The sequence below is a fragment of the Mustela nigripes genome, chromosome 2, assembly GCF_022355385.1.
Source record: "Mustela nigripes isolate SB6536 chromosome 2, MUSNIG.SB6536, whole genome shotgun sequence".
Taxonomy (NCBI): Eukaryota; Metazoa; Chordata; class Mammalia; order Carnivora; family Mustelidae; genus Mustela; species Mustela nigripes.
Window position 1 is genome coordinate 14,575,130 of NC_081558.1, and position 17,313 is coordinate 14,592,442.

Sequence of the window (17,313 nt, forward strand, 5' to 3'; positions counted from 1 at the left end):
CAGCTAGCGATCCAGTAAACGGGAGCGGTTCGTAACGTCATCTGTACGCGCCGGAAAGCACGGCTCACACGAGTGCTCGCACGAAGCTGGTGAGGGGGATGGCCGGTTTCGCGGAGCTCGGACTGTCATCGTGGCTTGTGGAACAATGTCGGCAGCTGGGTTTGAAGCAGCCTACGCCTGTACAGCTCGGCTGCATCCCTGCCATCCTAGAGGGTAAGTGTGTCTCGGCCTCTTCCCCAGGAAGCCTACCTCCTCTTATCGGCTCCCTTTCCTTCCGCAGCTTTTGCGCACCCCACTTCTGCGAGGCGAGGGAATATGCTTGGGCGTTATTGGCGAGCCTGGGTCCCAGAGGTAGACTGGGCATTGTTGGCGTTTGCAACGCACAGTTGATTTCCTGTGTGTCCGCACACAAGTGATGTAATCCCAGAAACTTGGGACCTCAGAGCACAGGGATGAATGACTAATGGCCACTACTGAGAAACTTTGGTAGTTTGCACTACCATCTTAATTTTACAAACGGAAACTGAGTTTGTCGAGATTACTAGTAAATGCAGGACTCTGGTCCCGTGAATACTCCCCACTCCCCTCTCTGGTAGTGCAATCCCGTTTGCCATTAAAGAGATGCTGTTAGGGGCACCTGGGTGGCTTAGTTGATTGAGCGTCCCACTCTTGATTTCCACTCAGGTCATGATTTCAGGGTGGAGATCAAGGCTGGCTCCATGCTGGACGTAGAGCCTGCTTGGGATTCTCTCTCTCCCTCTCTCCCGCGCTTCTCTCCCTTCCCCACGTTTTCTCTTTCTTTGTAGAAAGAGAGAAAGAAAGCCAGCCTAGGATATAATAAGCTGAGAGTTGAGGTATTAAATAGACAAAGATGGAAAAATTGATAGCCAGCCTAGAATATAAGATTGGGGGAAGGTTTTCAGGTTTCCCCAAGCTGGGATGCTCTGTGAGGGAGTCAGATGAGATAGTGAGTTGTAGTGGGGCACCTGGGTAGCTCAGTTGGTTAAGCATCTGCCTTCAGCTTAGGTCATGATTCCAGCCAGGGTCCTGGGATCGAGCCCCGTGTCTGGCTCAAGCAGGGAGCCTGCTTCTCCATCCTCTCCCTCTGCCACTCGACCTGCTTGTGCTCTCTCGCACACAAGCTTGCTCTCTCTCTCTCTCTCTCTGTCAAATGAATAAATAAAGTCTTGAAAAAAGAAAAAAGATAGTAGTGGCATCTTGGGTCAGATGGATGTGGGTTCCAGTCCAGCCTGCTACTCACTGGCTGTGTGTGCTGAGCACGTCTCTGAGACTCTGTTTCCCTTTCTGTTCAATGGAGATAATAATGGTCACACTCTCCTAGAATTTGTCCATATGCCCAGAACACAAATGACATAGGACACATTGGACACATGGTAACCGCTCATCAAACGTTAGCTATTGTGAACTGCCCAGTAGAACCTTGTCTGCACCTGGTGTGTGTTGATGCCTCTTTGCCCTCTGCCCAGGTCGGGACTGCTTGGGCTGTGCCAAGACAGGCAGTGGCAAGACAGCAGCATTTGTCCTGCCCATCTTGCAGAAGCTGTCTGAGGATCCCTATGGCATCTTCTGCCTCGTCCTGACACCCACCAGGTGAGCCCCCCATAGGCCTTCTGGGTGAGTTAACCATCTGTGTTTTCTTGGGCAAGCACCTTTACCTCTCTGAGTGCCCTTTCCCTATGTTTAAAACGGGGATGGAAATCATTCCTGCCTCTTAAGGGAAGCACAGAATTTACCGGGATAGTGTGTGAGAAGTGCTGAGCATAGGTCTTGTCTCGTGGTAAGCTGTCAATTGTCTTGTAGCCCAAGACAGAGACACATTTCTTGTTCTTGGGCAGATATAAATATGGCAGTTGACGTGGTAAGTCCTCTAACAGCAGTAGGAGAGGTAGGCACTGTATGTTGTAAGAGTGTGGCCTGGGGAGGGGAAGTCGAGGAACACGTCATTCCAGATATTCCTTAAAGGGTGACAAGTATGTCTCAAAGGGACAAGTTTGGAGAAGGATACGCTAGGCAGAGGAAGCTGCTAGTGCATTCGAGTAGAGGTGGGAGAAATGCAGGGAACAGATTAGGTACTTGTGGTTAGAGCCAACTGGAGAAAAGCCTAGAATGCCAGGAAGAGAATTAGAACCAATTCTGTGGGCATCTGAGCAGGGGAGGGCAAGACAGAGGACAGTAAGTGGGCACATGAGCCAAGGGCAGGCCTGGGCAGAGCTGGGGCTGAGGGGTAGGGAAGAAGGGACTTGGACACTGACCAGCCTCAGGGGAGAGGGGACTGATGCTTAGGTTTCGGGCTTTGGTGACTGTGGTGTCAAGGCCACTGCCGAGGAAGAGAGGCCAGGTTGGGTGGAACTGGTGGGAAAGGGGCCATGGGATGTGGTCAGAGGGGCTCCAGCGCTCCATATCAGAGCCTTTATCCAGAGGGAACTGGGAGCTGTGATGCGTGTGTAAGTAGGAGAGGGACAGTCAGGAAGTCTGAGGGTTGGATATGGGAATGGGAGGCAGGCACAGAATCCCTATCTAACCCAGCCTGACCCCTTTACACCCACAGGGAGCTGGCCTACCAGATTGCAGAGCAATTCCGGGTGCTGGGGAAGCCTCTGGGCCTGAAAGACTGCATCATTGTTGGCGGCATGGGTACAAGGGGCCTGGGGAGGCTCTGGGTAGGGAACCCCCTCGGCCTCAGGCCACCTACCCAGACCCACTTCTCGCTCTCCACCTGCAGATATGGTGGCCCAGGCCCTGGAGCTCTCCCGGAAACCACACGTGGTCATCGCCACACCAGGGCGCCTGGCTGACCACCTACGTAGCTCCAACACTTTTAGCATAAAGAAGATCCGTTTCCTGGTGAGTCGGCCCAAGGCCCGGATTCATCCATTTGGGACACGTGTCCCATAGGCCATCCAGTAGAGCCGTAGGAGGGGTGACAAGGACAGCAGAAAAGCAATATGAGGTAGCCCAGACTAGCCAGGGTGGTCGGGGGCAGGGCCTCTCTGAAGCGCTGAGATAGTTGAGGGAGAAGATGTCTGAGACCTTGAGGGAGAACACTCCAGGGCCCATCTCCAGGGCTGGGAAGGAGGCATGGGTGGGGGAGAAGCAGGCTGGGCACGTGAGCGGGCCCTGGACAGCGCTATCACTCCAGATCCCCTACCCCTGGCTACTGGTTCTCAGGTGATGGACGAGGCAGACCGGCTGTTGGAGCAGGGCTGCACCGACTTCACCGTGGACCTGGAGGCCATCCTGGCGGCCGTGCCTGCTCGCCGGCAGACCCTCCTCTTCAGCGCCACACTGACTGACACACTCAGAGAGCTTCAGGGCCTAGCCACCAATCAGCCCTTCTTCTGGGAGGCTCAGGCCCCGTGAGTCCATAGCCAGGTCCCGAGGGGCAGGGCAGGGCAGGCAAGGGGTCGGGTGGGGGGGCCACACCCAACAGAGGTTCTTGCCCATGGACCGTGCAGGGCATTGGCTCCCTTCAGCAGTAGGGGAAACTGAGTCCGGTCCCCCACCTCCCTATCCCCAGGGTACGTACAGTGGAACAGCTGGACCAGCGCTACCTGTTGGTGCCTGAGAAGGTCAAAGATGCCTATCTGGTCCATCTGATTCAGAACTTCCAGGACGAGCATGAGGACTGGTCCATCATCATCTTTACCAACACGTGCAAGTGAGCACGGGCTGCCTCTCTTCTCCTCAGACCCCTTCCCGTAGCCTTTATGAGGCCTGAGGTGCGAGGCACATGGCCAGTGTTGGCACTCTGGGGCCTCTGCTGAGACCAGAGATTTCAGAGGATTCACTCAGGGAAGCTCAGATCAAGCAGTTTGCTGAAGCCACACCTCCTGAAGAGGGAGCCAGGACTTGGGGTTCCTCAGACTCCCCTTTTTTTTTCTTTTTCTTTCTTTTTTCTTTTTTAAGATTTTTCTTTATTTGTCAGAGAGAGAGAGCATGCGGCCCATGTGTGTGCATACAAGCCGGGGGTAGGGGGGCAGCAGGCAGAGGAAGAAGCAGGCTTCTCACTGAGCAGGGAGCCTGATGTAGGGCTCGATCCCAGGACCCTGCTACCATGACCTGAGCCGAAGGCAGACAGACACTTAACCGACTCAACCACCCAGGCTCCCCAAGACCCGCTCTTAACCAGAAGGCATGGGGGCCTCTGGGTGTCCCCCAGAAATGCCCTGCTGCAGCCAGGAAGGCCTCGAAGCAGCAGCTTTTTACTGTGTCTCGGGCTGTCGCTAAGGCCCAGCACATTGGCTCCCACAGCCAGGCCCTCCTCTCTGCAGTCCTGGAGGCCTTCAGAATCCTTTGAAGCTCTTGGGGAGGTCCTTAGGAAGCTGTAGCATGATCTGGAGTGGAAACGCAGCCTACGTCACATGGAGGAGACCTCCTGAGTGGCTGCTGCCCCCTAAGAATGTATCAGCTACCAGAAGAGGAAAGTCTGGGTTTAGGGCTGACTTTCATTGCCTTAGGCCAGGGTCGGCAGGCAGGATACCCTGCACCCCTGCTTCTCCTTCACCAGCTGTGCAGAGCTCCCTACTTGCCATCTTGGGGTGTGCCGGGGTGGGAGTGCCTTCCCTGACCGGGGCCCTGGAGAGGCTGCCAGCGTGTCCTTCCCCCCCAGGACCTGCCAGATTCTGTGCATGATGCTGCGGAAATTCAACTTCCCCACTGTGGCTCTGCATTCCATGATGAAACAGGTGTGGGGTCAGGCTGCCCCAGAGAGACACCCCTCCCCATCCCTAGCCTTGGCCTCTCTGCTCCTCCCAGCCTCAGGGCCTTTGCCCACTCCTCTTCCCTCTGCCTGAAACACTTCCTACATGCGTTAACCTTGGTCTGTCCTCATGGGGGCGCCCGTGAGGGTGGGAAGCCTGGACTCCCATGTTCCCAGGCCTCACACGGTAAATGCTCAAACATTTGCTAACCCTGACCCCCAGTCTTCCCAATTCTCTTCCTGACCTGGCAACAGAAAGAACGCTTTGCTGCCCTGGCCAAATTCAAGTCCAGCATCTACAGGATCCTGATTGCCACAGATGTAGCTTCCCGGTGAGCAGCCCCACCGTACTCCCTCCTGTGGGCTGGCCAGTGGCACCCCCACAGAGGGATCAGAGGGCTCACCCTGGAGAGGGGTGGGGCTGCCCCAACTTCTGGCTGAGTGACCTGGGGTGGGTCCCCGCCTTGGTTTCTGCATGTGGATGGCACCATTGACTGGCCTCTGCCTCCAGGGGCCTGGACATTCCCACAGTGCAGGTGGTCATCAACCACAACACCCCCGGGCTCCCCAAGATCTACATACACCGAGTCGGCCGGACAGCTCGGGCAGGTAAGCAGACAGGGCCGGGTGGCCTTCGGACCTGTTTCCCTCCACCCTGCCCACCCCTCGAGGAGCCCAAGTCAGGAGCCAGTGGGAGAAAACGGGGTGGAGCCCGCAGGCAAGAAGCAGGGTCAAAAGTTGGGGGAATCATCCTTTCGAAAGCAAAGGCAGGGAATGTTTTGGTTTCTGAGATTCTCAGCCCGGGGTGGGCAGAGACAGGGTTTCTGGGGTGGCCAGCCGAGGCCTGGTGCTTCTCCCCTGTCCTGTGGCCCTGGGGCAGGGCATATCAGCTCTCTAAGTCCGTCTCGTCATCAAAGGACAGGTAGCAGGAATGGTGCATGTTTGTGCTGCTCCAAGGGTTGTGAACCTCACCAGCTTTGAGTGCTGAGGGAGACACCGTCACCCTCACAGAAATGGGGGACAGAGAGACTAGTGGGCACAGCTCTGCACTGAGGCATGTCAAGGCTTCTCACTGACAAAACTCCCTGACAGCCGTGCCCTGGAGAGAAATCAGCCACGTCCCCAGCCCCTGTGGACGGCTGGCCTGCCAGGAGAGCCGCCTCTCCCAGGGCCCTGTGTCTCCTCTGGGAGGGACCTGCCCTCACTCCGTTCCCACCAAGAGAGCTGCCTGGTGGTCGCAGCCTGTCTCTGTTGGCCCCTAGCTCACAGCAGGTAACTGTGGCATGTCCTCGCAGGGCGGCAAGGACAGGCCATCACACTGGTGACGCAGTACGACATCCACCTTGTCCATGCCATCGAGGAGCAGATCAGTGAGTGGAGGGACAGGAGAGGGGCCGGGGGGAGACGGGTGCATCTGGGTGAGATACCTGCCAGGCTGCTCGCGGAGCAGAGCTTGGACTGCACTTCCCGCTCTGTGCAACCCCAAGTGATGGCTTTTAGCCCGGTTATCAAAACCAGCTTCCCACAGTGGCCCTCAGCCGCTGAAAGCTACATCCGGTGGGAAGAGACTTCAGTTTCTCAGCCTGGGATGTATCGGTGGTCCCTGTGGATGAGTCAGAGCCCCAGGGCCAGTGTCTGGGTGTGTTTAACAACCCCCTTGGGTGTTTTAATGTGCAGCCCAGACCAACCAGCATTGGAAAATCTGTAATCACTGCACAGATTGCCCTAAAATTCAGAAATCTCTGGACTGCAAAGGGCAGTGTTTGAGTAATCCTTACACCCAGCGTGAGGCTCAAACTCATGATCCCAAGATCAAGAGTCGCACCCTGTTCTGACGGAGCCATCCAGGCACCCCTAAAGGACAGTGTTTAAAAAAAATATTTCCTGTCAAATTCATAGTATTGCTAACAGTGACAAATAAAAGGACAGCCTCTTCAGGTCTGCGATCCCAGATCTTGCTTATCTGACCCTAATCTGCTCTGACGCCAGTCTTGCATGCCCTACTGCATGGGAAGCTCATTCCCAAGCCAGAATCTCTCCCTTGTCTGCTCTCTCCCACCCACTGGGACCCCTGCCCCTGCAGAGAAGAAGCTGGAGGAGTTCTCTGTGGAGGAGGCCAGTGTGCTGCAGATCCTCACGCAGGTCAACGTGGTGCGGAGGGAGTGTGAAATTGTGAGTATTAGAAGCCGTGAGACCCCCGGTGCCCCCTTGGAGATGAGGGCCCCCGTGACGGCCTCTCCTTCCCTCCCCAGAAACTGGAGGCGGCCAACTTTGACGAAAAGAAGGAGATCAATAAGCGGAAGCAGCTGATCCTGGAGGGGAAGGTGAGGGGTGAGGGGCACGTGGATGGCAGGGAGGGCTTACAGGAGGCAGACTGGCAGCTTGGTCACCTGCGGGTCCTCCCATGCCAGGATCCCGACCTGGAGGCCAAGCGCAAGGCTGAGCTGGCCAAGATCAAGCAGAAGAACCGGCGCTTCAAGGACAAGGTGGAGCAGGTGCTCCAGCGGCAGAAGGCCAGGGGGGCTGGCCGCAGGGGGCGTCCACCCAGGGCCCCCCCTGGAGCACAATCGGCCCCGGCACCCAGCCAGGGCCCGTCCTGAGCACCACTGTGGCCCCCACCGGCCCTGCCTGGGATTCCTTCCTGGAACCAACGGTCAGACGGCTCCTCCCCTCCCCCCAGACCTACTCAGTCCCTGTCAGTGGGACCCAGGGACACCCATGTTGTGCTTCACACAGCTTTCCACCTTGCCGCCCCTGGCTGGCCCCTTCTTGGAGCCCCTGCCTGCAGATGAGAAGGAACACTGGCTACGAGGTTGGGCCCAGCTCCACACACAGTGACCCTGGGGGGTGGATGCTGCAGGGCCCCAGAGCAAAGGTGTGTTGCTTGCAGGAGTCACCTAATAAATGGGTCTCTTGACTTTTTCCCATCGAACTCTGCGGGAGTGGGGGCAGGAGAGGAGGGTTCAGCTGCTGGTGCTTCCCAAGGCCCCCAGAATATCATGTCACCCCCCACCCCACCCCAGTCCTCCATTCCCATCAGGCCAAGCCAAAGGTTTCAACTACAGTGCTGGCCATTCTGGCCAGGTGACCTTGGGTTTGAGAAGCCCCCTGTAGACCTCAGTTTCCTCATCTAGAAAATGGGCACTGCAAGGACACCATTCTCCAAATGTGGCTATCAGGTTCAGTGACATGACGCCTGTGTGTAGTGAACACTACCATGTTCTAGAAGCTTCCCAACCTGCCCACCAGAATCTGGGGTTTGTAGCCAGAATAAAGGGAGGGGTACTTAACCAGGGGACACCTAAAGGCAAACCGGTCCAGACAAGAGGATTTGAGCCCAAGGGAGTGGGGACAGCTGTGCTGGGCAGAGCTGGACTCCTGGCCCTGTGGCATGATGTGCTTCTCAGACTCTGAAACTTACTCTTCTCACGGGCAAGTGGGTTGCTAAGCCCAACAGAGCAGCTGAGGTGCCTCCAAGAGGAAGCAGGTAGAGGGTGCAGTGACGGCGGTTAGATGCCCGGGTGTCCACACAACACACACACACGCACCGCCGCTCTTAGAAATGTAATCTGGGCGCCAGCGCACGCCCTGGGGATTCTAGAAATTCTACACAATGAAAAGCCCCCTAAACAGCCCCTGAGCTGTGAGTGGCCAGGGCCAGCTGGGGCACTGTGGCCGGGTCCTCCCCAGGCCGAGTTGGGCCCCCCGGTCCCTGCCAGGGTGAATGGCCCACTGTGCCGCCCGCGGCCCGCCTCGTGCTCCAGGCGGGAATCATGCTTCTGAAACCAGCTCCCGCAGGCCCCCAGCTCCCACGGCTCCCACGCAGACCCTGCAGCCAGGCTCAGGGGGTGCCCTCAGCCAGGCGGGCAAGGCCCTCTCGCAGCTCGCTCAGCTCAAACAGCCTGACGTCCAGCAGCTGTGCGGCGCGGCCCACCTCAGCCCGTGCTCGTTCCCGCTCGGCCCGTGCCTCCTCCAGGCTGCGCTCAGTTGCCCGCAGCTGGTGTTCCAGCTCAGCATTGCGGGTCTCCAGGTCCTGCAGGGACACGGTAGACAAGATTTAGGGCCCAACAAGTCTAGGGTCACCAGCCGTGCTTGGGGCATCCAGCATCTGAGTGCTATCCCATCAGACCCCACTTTGGACTGCCATGCCCCCTCCGTCTCTTACCCTCCCTGCAGCTTCTCCCAAGACACTCCCTGAGCCCTTGGCTCATAAAGGTCATAGAACTGATCACATCCCTCTTCTGCTCAAGACCCTTCTGTGACACATCAGGCTAGGAACAAAATCCACATCCCTCCCTCCTTGCTCATTCCAGCTCAGACTTTCTGGCTTCCTTGTGGTTCCTTGAACATGTTGAGTTTCTCCCCACCTCAGGGCCTTTGCACAGGCTGAGTACTCTGCCCAGAAGACAAGAGGGAGCATTTCCCCAACTTGTCTCTTCTGGGTCCCCAGATCCTTTAACATCTTCACCTGCTGGACTTGGGACATTCCCCATGAACATTTCTCAGAAAAAGTCTTCAGTGAAAGCCAGACCAGTCAGACCTGGCTTCAAATGCAGGCTGCTGACCCTGAGGGCTTGATGGGGTCAAGCACGGCAATTCAGCAGGGACTCAAAAATTGCTTGTTGTAGCTCAATTGGTTAAGCATGTGCCTTCCGCTTGGGTCGTGATCTCAGGGTCCTGGGATTAAGCCCCATGTTGGGCTCCCTGCTCAGCAGGGAGCATGCTTCTCCCAACCCCCTCTGCCCTCCTCCCCCCACTGCCATACTCTATGTCAAAAAAATGAATAAACTCTTTAAAAATTTCTTGCCTAGTCAAAGAATGAACCATTGTACTAATAACTATCACAAAACACTGGCTGCAATGTAGGGTCCTCCTAATCCTTTACAACCTTGGGTAAATCTCTTCCTGACCCCACTTACAGGTGAAGAAACTGAGGCTTGGAGAGGCATACAGCAGCCCAGGACCCATCAGGAAGGAAAGACCCCAGATCTGTCCCACAGAGGGGGCGGGCTGGGACACCCTGTCCCGTGATAGCAACACACACCTGCACTTTATGCTGCGTCTCCTCCCGCTCCGTGGCATCCACGGCCTCACGTGGTCCACCGGTCTGGTTCTTCAGTGTCTGGATCTCCTAGAGAAGAGTTCCCAGGGTCTATTCTGGGGGTCCTGGCTCCCCTGTAGGAGGTCAGGGAAGATGAAGCCCAGGGACACTCCCTCTGCTCACCTGGTCCTTTGTCTGCACTAATGCCTCCAGCTGCTCCAGTGCCTGGCTCCCTTCCTTCTCGCTGGCTGAGGGTTGCTCGGTGGCTGCCTGGGCCTCCAGCTCAGCTACCTGTGTGGACAGGAAAGTCAGACCCTGACACCCCAGCCTGCATTCTCCTGACCCCTGGGGAATCTGTCCTTTGCTCAATCACACCCCAGACACTCAGCCCCCTCTGATTGGGGGTACCACCTCCAAGCAGGGAGGACTTTAGTGGGTTTGGCAAAAGTTGGCATTCTCTCAGACCCATAATACAGAACAAGAAACTGAGGCTCAGGGAAAGGACCTGCAGAAATCACACGGCCAGGCAATGAACCCAGGACGGATAGGACATGCGGAGGCAGGGGCTCCCCAGCTACCTGAGCCACCTGGGGTCTCTCCAAGGGGTCCCCTCACCCGCTGCCGCAGCCTCTCGGCCTCCGCGCGCTGGGCCTCCAGCTGCTGCCTCCACTGGGCGGCCGCGGCGTTGGCTTCTCGCAAGGCGCCCGCCAACTTGTTGTTGCTGTCCTGCAGCGCAAAGAACTCGGCCTCCCACTGCACCTCGCCCACCGAGCTGCAGGGACGCAAGGGTTGGCGGGGGCGAGGCCAGGCCGCACAGGTAGGGGGCGGGGGGGGGGGAACAGGGCGGGGCGGCGCGAGGGATGGGGCCGTGCTGGGGGCGGGGCCACAGGTGGGGACGTCCCGGGGGAGCGCGGTCTAGTCGGGGGCGGGGTCAGTCCATCCGAGCGAGCTCAGAACCGGGTGCGGGTCGGGGAGGCGTGGCTGAGGCAGGGTTAGTTCCCAGGGGCTGACGAGGTAGGGATAGGGTCAGCCCCGAAAAGGCGTGGTCAAAGGAGGAGCGCGTTCGCGGGGCGCGGTCCGCTCCAGAAGCCGCAGGACCGGAGTCAGCCCCCTCCCCTCCCCGGGCCTTGGGTACACAGTGAGATCCCGCGGCCGGTCGCGCCCCCCGGCTTCAAGGAAGCTCCTCTCCGCGCCTTCCGTCCCGCCACGCACTATGCCCGCCCCACCCGCCTCACCCCTCCGACAGCATCTTCTTGAGCCGCTCGCGCTCCGCGGGGCCGGGGACGTCCGCGCTCTGGCTACGGAACAGTTTCTCATCACCGGGGCCGTTGGCGCTGACGAGGGGACTTGGGGGCACCTAAGGGTATGGGCAGAAGCGAGGTCACACTGGGGTCCGGCTTCGGTAAAGGACAGGTTGGTTAGGTCATGGCTGGGATCAGGGCTGATGTTACTGGGGTTGTGACGGAAGACAGGAGTCCTTTCTGAAGCGCTGGGATGCAAGTAAGCCCTTCCTCTCCTCATCCCCCCTCTATGGCTCCCCATGACCCCTGGGCCAGAGCTCCTCGAGCTGTACCCCCACCTTGCCTGCCTAGGCTCTCATCAAGTCCCAGGAGCACACCTGAGGCAGGCTAGTCTAAATAAACCCACTGAGATATTCAAAATCTGCAAAGGTCGGGGGAGTGAAGTGAAACCTCCGTGCTATCCTCTGATGGCACTACCCTTCCCTGGGGCCAAATTTCAACAGGAGTTTAAGATTCAGACGGGAAGCTCTCTTCCAGGCTGAATTCACTGCCTGGACCAGGAGCCTGCTTTTTCATCTCTGTAACCCTCTTTCCCAGCCCTGGACCTGGCACACAGTTGGTGGTCGGTAAATTCTGCTGAATAAATCAATGGGGGAAGGCTCCCAGGACAGTTTTTCACTCTGCCACCTTGCTGCTACTTAGCTATTTCAACCTCCAGGTTTCTACTCTGCCATCTGAGCTGGTTTCCAGGCCTTCAGGGATCCAAGCCTAGCCAGACCCCCAGGTCGTTCGTGCTCCTGACACTTTCCCTCCAAGGCTCCTGCTGTAGGTCTAGTTGGACCCGATCTGTGAGCACTGGTCTTGGGCACCTGCACAGCACAGGGGCGCTCAGTAGCAGCTGAGTGACTAGGAGGCATGGGACAGGGAGTACTGACCTGGTGGGCAGCGAGCCCCAGGGCTGGACTGGTGAGCTCCCCCCCATCCTGAGATTTCTCCCTGGCGAGCCTCGCTGCTTCCTTTACTTCCTGGAACTTCTCAGCAAACTGGGGCGGGGCGGGGCGGGGGGGGGGGGGGAGTGGCGGAGAAGCAGAACAAACAATCAAAGAAAGCCCAGCCCCCTCTCCCAGGGCCCCACTTGGTCACCCCCACCCAGCGCCAGCCCTGTCACTCTGGAAGGGACTTTAGGAGCCGCGCATATCCTCTCATCTCATGAACTGGAAGAAGACTTGGGACATTTCCCAGCGAGCAGACTGAGTATGGTGGCGGGGGTGGGATGTTCACGGAAGCGGAGTACACCGAGCCACCTTGAGGAAGGGCTCCCCTTTTCTCTCAGTCTGGCTTATTTCAGCAAGGAGAGCCTCAGGTAGGTGCTCTCTTTAGTGCCCGGGACACTTGTGAATATATCGTTTTATAACAAAGAAAAAGCAAGTCTTGTGCTCAGAGCCTCCGAAAGAGCACCTGTGCCCAGGGAGAATGTAAATTGCCCTGTTCTCCTACTGTATTACCTTTACCACACTACCAGTTTTCCAATTAGGGTGGGTAGGATACACTGTTTTTCATTTTAAAATAAATTTCTTTCATTGAATAATAATTTTTTAAGAAATTTTTTAAAAGAAATTTTAAAGAAAAATTTAAAGAAAAACAGTCACTTGATTGGGGCAAAGGGGTCAGTGCCATTCACTGGTGGGGCGGGTGGGGGGGAGGGAGGAAGTCATTTCCCAAAACAGTCCAACAGCCACTGAATACTCAGTGGGGAAAAAAAAATACTCCTGCCTTATACCACCCACAGAAATTAATTCAAGACCTAAATTTGAAAGGAAAATGAAAGCTTCTAGAAGCGAGAGAATCCTCACGATCTCATTAGGAATCAGAAAGCACTATCCATCCAGGGAAAAAATGGGATGAGACAATACTGAAGTCTGGAGACAGCAGAGGGTGGAGGGAGGCGATGATGAAGGGAGTGAGTGCTAGGGTGTGTGAGGGAATTCTCAGCCCGTCCCAGGCACCCAGAAAAGGTCAGGGTGTGTCCAAAATTGGAGTAGGTGGCCCGCCGAGACATGATCCAGGGAACCAGGAAGGGCTGTCTAACTCGGAGGCCCATCCTGCAACACCTGCCCAGGGGCCCCAGTGTACCTGGGAGCAGACCCAGGCCCAGCCCTGTCCGTCCCACCACGGAACCCTGCGAGCCCACCTGGGTCAGATGCTGCTCAGAAGCAAAGCCAAGGCCATAAACAGTGTTGGCGCGACTGTCTGCCCACTGCCCGAACTTCTGGGAGGTTTTGGTAAAGGTCATGTTGGGGGTGACAGTGCTGTTGATGATGGCCTGGGTGGGGGGGACACACAAAATTCAAGGTTGATGAGACTGATAATGAACGTGAAACCCCCCAGGGTATTGTTTTATATTAGCTCCTGGGAGATCCTTGGTGTGAGCCATTGCAGGAGGGAGACTGATTCTGGGCTCTTCCCAACCCCAATCCCCCAGGCACACAGCAAGGCAATGACCAGATCCAGGCCTGTGCCTGAAACTCCAGGAGCCTGCCACCCCACCCAGGCCCTGCCAGGACCTTGGCACCCCCAATGCTGATGATTCGGTAGACATTGCGGGTGGCATCGTAGAAGTAGGAGACCGTGAGTGCGTGCTTGCCCGCGGGGATCCAGTTCCGCTTGGTGGCTGGGTCAATCTGGAACACATGCGCCCGTGTGCTGAAGATGGGCTGCTCCCTGTAGGGGGAGAGCATTCTCAGAGGGGCTGGGCAGCACCCAGGGGACTCGGGGCCAAGCTGGGGAGGTGGGGGCTCACCTGGCTGTGGACATTGGTCAGGCTGGGCTGGGTGGGCTCCAAGAAGCAGCCAGAGGGATGGCAGGAGCTGCGGGCTCAGTCTCTGGCGGGGGTGGGGGGAGAGGGGGCTTGTGAGTGTCTCTCCAGGACAGGCTTAAGGAAACCAAGCGGGTCCAACCTCAGGATCCACTGCCAAGGTACACCATTCATAGAACGTCAGTCAAAAAGGTAAGGGCATCAGCAGATCACTCAGAGCAAAAAGACCCTGTCCCTCTCCATCGAGGAAGCCCCCACATATGCCGAGCAGGAGATGGCTCTCTGAGAGGAGACAGGTGGCCCTCATTATTCCAGCTAAACTTCTCCGCATGCTGTTTACTGAACCCCCAGTGACACCCCCTCAATCTTGGGGTAGGTAGAGAAGGCCAAGGTGAACTCCTGCTTGGTATTTTCTGCCACATTCACTCATCACTCCCTAAACTAGGATTTTCATCCAAATGTGGGGCAGGATTAGGCGCCTACTGGGAGACTAGTCCCCCACCCCCAGAATCCACAGGGGGACCCCTCAACTTCCACTGTAGGGCAGAAGCACACCTTGTGGAGTCAGAGTCCAAATCCCCAGGGAGCTCCCAGCCTAGTTAAAAAGATAAGATGTAGCCAAACAAGTTTATCTTGGTGCCCAGTTCCTGGTCACCCATACCCACTCAATCCCAATAGGGCTGGGCTGGGTGGCATCAAGAATTAGGAGAAGAGGCCCCCCAGCTCCTCTTGGTGCCTTTAGTCACAACCCCACAGAAACCAGGAATGGCTGTCCTAGAGAATTCTTGACCCTCACCTCTGTGCCCCCAAAACCTGCACTTGGGGCATCTGTAGAGGACCAGCAGGGGCCAGGGGGAAGGGAGGTGGCAAAGTGGGGGAAGGGAGGACCCCGCGGAGCGGCCTCCTCGGGTCAGAGGAGGGATGCCCCCCCACCCTGTCCTGGGCAGCTGCTGCCCCGGTCACAGGGTCTGAAACCGGAGTCCCTGTGTGGGGGAGGGGCGGCAGCTCTGGCCTGGGTTGGGAGCAGGTCCTGGAGCGAAGCAGGGTTCCAGGGTGCAGGGGTCCCAGAAACACAGGCCCTTCCGGCCCTGAAGGTCCTGCCGCGACTTGCAGCTTTGGGGAAAGTTACTCACCAACTAGTCATGTGCCTCGGATGCGGCCGGCCCGCGGGGCTCCCGGAGGAGGCCCCGACCCCGCCCGGTGCCCAGGATCCCCAATTGCGTGTGGGGGCGAAGCCCCACCCCATGCGCCCCAGTCCGGGGGGCCTGATATTCAGTAAGGAAGGAGTTCCCATCCGCGTCAGAAGCGGGGCGCCCAATACGCGCCCCGACTTCGGGAAGTGCCACCCTCGACCCGGGAACTTCCGAGATCCGCGCGACGCCCCCCAACTCCGGGCCCAGAACTTCAGGGACACATTCTCTGCCTCCTCCAACCCCAGGTCCAGAACTTCGGGGATCCCTCGCGCCACCTCCGACTCCTAAATTTCGGGGACTCCCTGCCACCTCTCCAACCCCGGGTCCGGAATTTCGGGATCTCCTCGCGCCGCCTCCCTACCCCAGGCCGGGAACGTCGGGGACACCGCAGCCTCTTCCAACGACCGGTCCGGAACTTTGGGAACCCCTCGCCCTATGCCCTCTCCGACCCCGACTCCGGAACTTCGAGGCCCCCGCGCCCTCTCAAGCCCCGGAATTTCGGGGCTCCCCGAGCCGCCCCCAGCCTCCCTGTGCGGAACTTCAGGGACCCGCCGCGCCCTCCCCCGGTCCTGGAACCTCGGGCCCCCCGCGTCCCCGGCGCAGGCTCGGACAGCTGGGCTCACCCTGCGGGCTCGGCGCCCCGCGAGTGTCCGGGCGCGAGTCGGGTGCTGCCCCGCGCCGCCGACTCCCCGCAGCCGGGCGCCCCGCTCGCTTGCTGGCTCCGGGGCCCGCGCCCTCCGCGCCGCCCTCCGCACCGCCCGCGCCTTTGTCTGCGCCTCCGCCGCCGCCCGCGCCGCCTCCGGTCCCATCGCGGCCGGTCCCGACGCGGCCGCCGCCCGCCCCGCCTCCCGGGGCTGCCGAGGCCGCCCCGCAGCGCCCCCTGCCGGCCCTCCGCAGTGGGGGGGAGGGGGAGAGGGAGGGGCGGAAGCCCGGAGGAAGGCGGGACAGGACCGGCCTTGGGAAGGAGTCCCAGGGAAGAGGGACTGGGGGTGAGGATGGGGACAGAGACCCAGACCCAGAAGCAGAGATATCAGAGAGAGACACTGGAGACAGACGGGTGGAGAACGTGACTTCATCGTCCTATCAGGGGTGGCCCTGACCCTCCAGGTCACTGCTGCCCATTCTCTAGCTGCCTGAGGTCATCACCTTCTGCTTTTCATGGGAATCCTTCTCCACGGGACAGGGATTTGGGGCAGGGCACCTCTACAGCACAGAGGGCGGTGTCTGCACACAGTAGGTGCTCTGTGGGTGTTACCAGGAAATAAAAGAGACAGGCTGGGAGAGAGGTTAGAGAGGCAAACAGTAGGCACTTCATGAGGCTTGATCAGGGATGTCCCATCAGAGTCCTTCCTGCCTGACTTCTACCTAGCTCTGATCCCCGGTTGGGGAGGGGCTTCTGCCCACCGTGTCTCCCAGGAGAGGAAGGAATGGATACCAACCATGGTGGAATTATCAGTATTGCTGTGTTGCAGGGCCCCACGAACTTAGGGCAGATGGAATGTTGAGACCCCGTTCCCACTAAATGAGTGAATCCCCTGGAGGTCCTCAGGTCTGGGTTTGCCATCTCTAATCAGAGGGAGCCTTTTGTACAGTTGCCAAGAGGGGTCCTTCTCAAGATGAGCCTCCAGGATCATCTTCCCCAGACCTGAGTCTACCTGTGGGACCCACTTGTCTATCCTGCGGCTGCCCTTTCTCTGGGCTCTTCCAAAGTCATGCAGGGCCATCGGAATCATGGATAGAGGGGCTGCAGTTCCCCCAAACCAAGGCCCACAGACCCCCAAACTTCATGTTTGAACTTTCTGATGACCTCGGAGATTTTGCTTTTCGTCTTCTCTGTCCTGTCTCCTTTCCCTGTTCTTTTCTTTCCGCTTCCCCCCCGCTGACAAGAATCATACATCTGGGCTAGTAGCTATCTTCAAGTTACCTTTAGGCGAATTCTAGGTCACGTGGTTTCTGGAGCCTTATCTCTGGGCCAAGATGGAATTATCTTTGCCCAAGCTCTTCCCTCCACCTGGAAAGCCTTTCCTGCAGGTGTATATTCTGCCTTGTCCTTCCAGGCTCAGCTCCACTGGCCCCTCTCCTCTTGGAAGCTTTTCTGACTCTCTGGGGCTTGGAAGGGATCCTGCCATGTTTTGCACTGGGCCCCCATCACTTTCTCTAGGATCCTTGATCTGTATTATCTGTGATCACTTCCGTTGCAGCCAAGTCTGGGCACTCTTTGGAGGGCTAGCCCATCCTGGAGCCCCAGCCTCACCCAGTATGAGAAGAACTGCTCACCCCTGCTAGCCTGAGCCTGAGCCTCA

General features: G+C 58.1%; 2 protein-coding genes across 3 annotated transcripts; one reads left to right on the forward strand and one right to left on the reverse strand.

Annotated features, from left to right (window-relative positions):
- Positions 1 to 54: 54 nt before the first annotated feature.
- On the forward strand, positions 55 to 7,642 carry DDX49 (DEAD-box helicase 49). Its single transcript, XM_059389477.1, has 13 exons — positions 55 to 213; positions 1,488 to 1,611; positions 2,570 to 2,655; positions 2,744 to 2,865; positions 3,190 to 3,377; positions 3,539 to 3,679; positions 4,631 to 4,706; positions 4,976 to 5,052; positions 5,232 to 5,329; positions 6,016 to 6,090; positions 6,804 to 6,892; positions 6,973 to 7,044; positions 7,132 to 7,642. Exons 1-13 carry the CDS (start codon positions 99 to 101, stop codon positions 7,318 to 7,320), a joined length of 1,452 nt encoding a protein of 483 aa, XP_059245460.1. The 5' UTR covers positions 55 to 98; the 3' UTR covers positions 7,321 to 7,642.
- Positions 7,643 to 8,271: 629 nt separating this feature from the next.
- HOMER3 (homer scaffold protein 3) lies at positions 8,272 to 15,762 on the reverse strand. 2 transcript variants are annotated; one of them, XM_059389478.1, is made up of 10 exons: positions 15,634 to 15,762; positions 13,803 to 13,884; positions 13,567 to 13,723; positions 13,194 to 13,325; positions 11,938 to 12,045; positions 10,997 to 11,118; positions 10,377 to 10,533; positions 9,945 to 10,052; positions 9,765 to 9,851; positions 8,272 to 8,753 (listed from the first exon to the last, which is right to left on the reverse strand). In XM_059389478.1, the coding sequence occupies exons 2-10, from the start codon at positions 13,814 to 13,816 to the stop codon at positions 8,562 to 8,564; spliced, it is 1,077 nt and encodes a 358-aa protein (XP_059245461.1). In that variant the 5' UTR covers positions 13,817 to 13,884; positions 15,634 to 15,762; the 3' UTR covers positions 8,272 to 8,561. The 2 variants fall into 2 exon arrangements, with proteins under 2 accessions (XP_059245461.1, XP_059245462.1); XM_059389479.1 differs by lacking the exon at positions 15,634 to 15,762 and adding an exon at positions 14,951 to 15,136.
- Positions 15,763 to 17,313: the final 1,551 nt, after the last annotated feature.

Bases quoted from the DNA above. Each gene is read 5' to 3' on its own strand.
- HOMER3 (XM_059389478.1), bottom strand. The intron at 10,534-10,996 runs GTGAGGCGGGTG...GCGTCCCTGCAG, and splicing joins AAGAAGATGCTGTCGGAGGG to CTCGGTGGGCGAGGTGCAGT. The intron at 10,053-10,376 runs GTGAGGGGACCC...CTGTCCACACAG, and splicing joins CCGAGAGGCTGCGGCAGCGG to GTAGCTGAGCTGGAGGCCCA.
- DDX49 (XM_059389477.1), top strand. From the start codon at position 99: ATGGCCGGTTTCGCGGAGCTCGGACTGTCATCGTGGCTTGTGGAACAA. The intron at 2,866-3,189 runs GTGAGTCGGCCC...ACTGGTTCTCAG, and splicing joins TAAAGAAGATCCGTTTCCTG to GTGATGGACGAGGCAGACCG. The intron at 5,053-5,231 runs GTGAGCAGCCCC...CTCTGCCTCCAG, and splicing joins GCCACAGATGTAGCTTCCCG to GGGCCTGGACATTCCCACAG.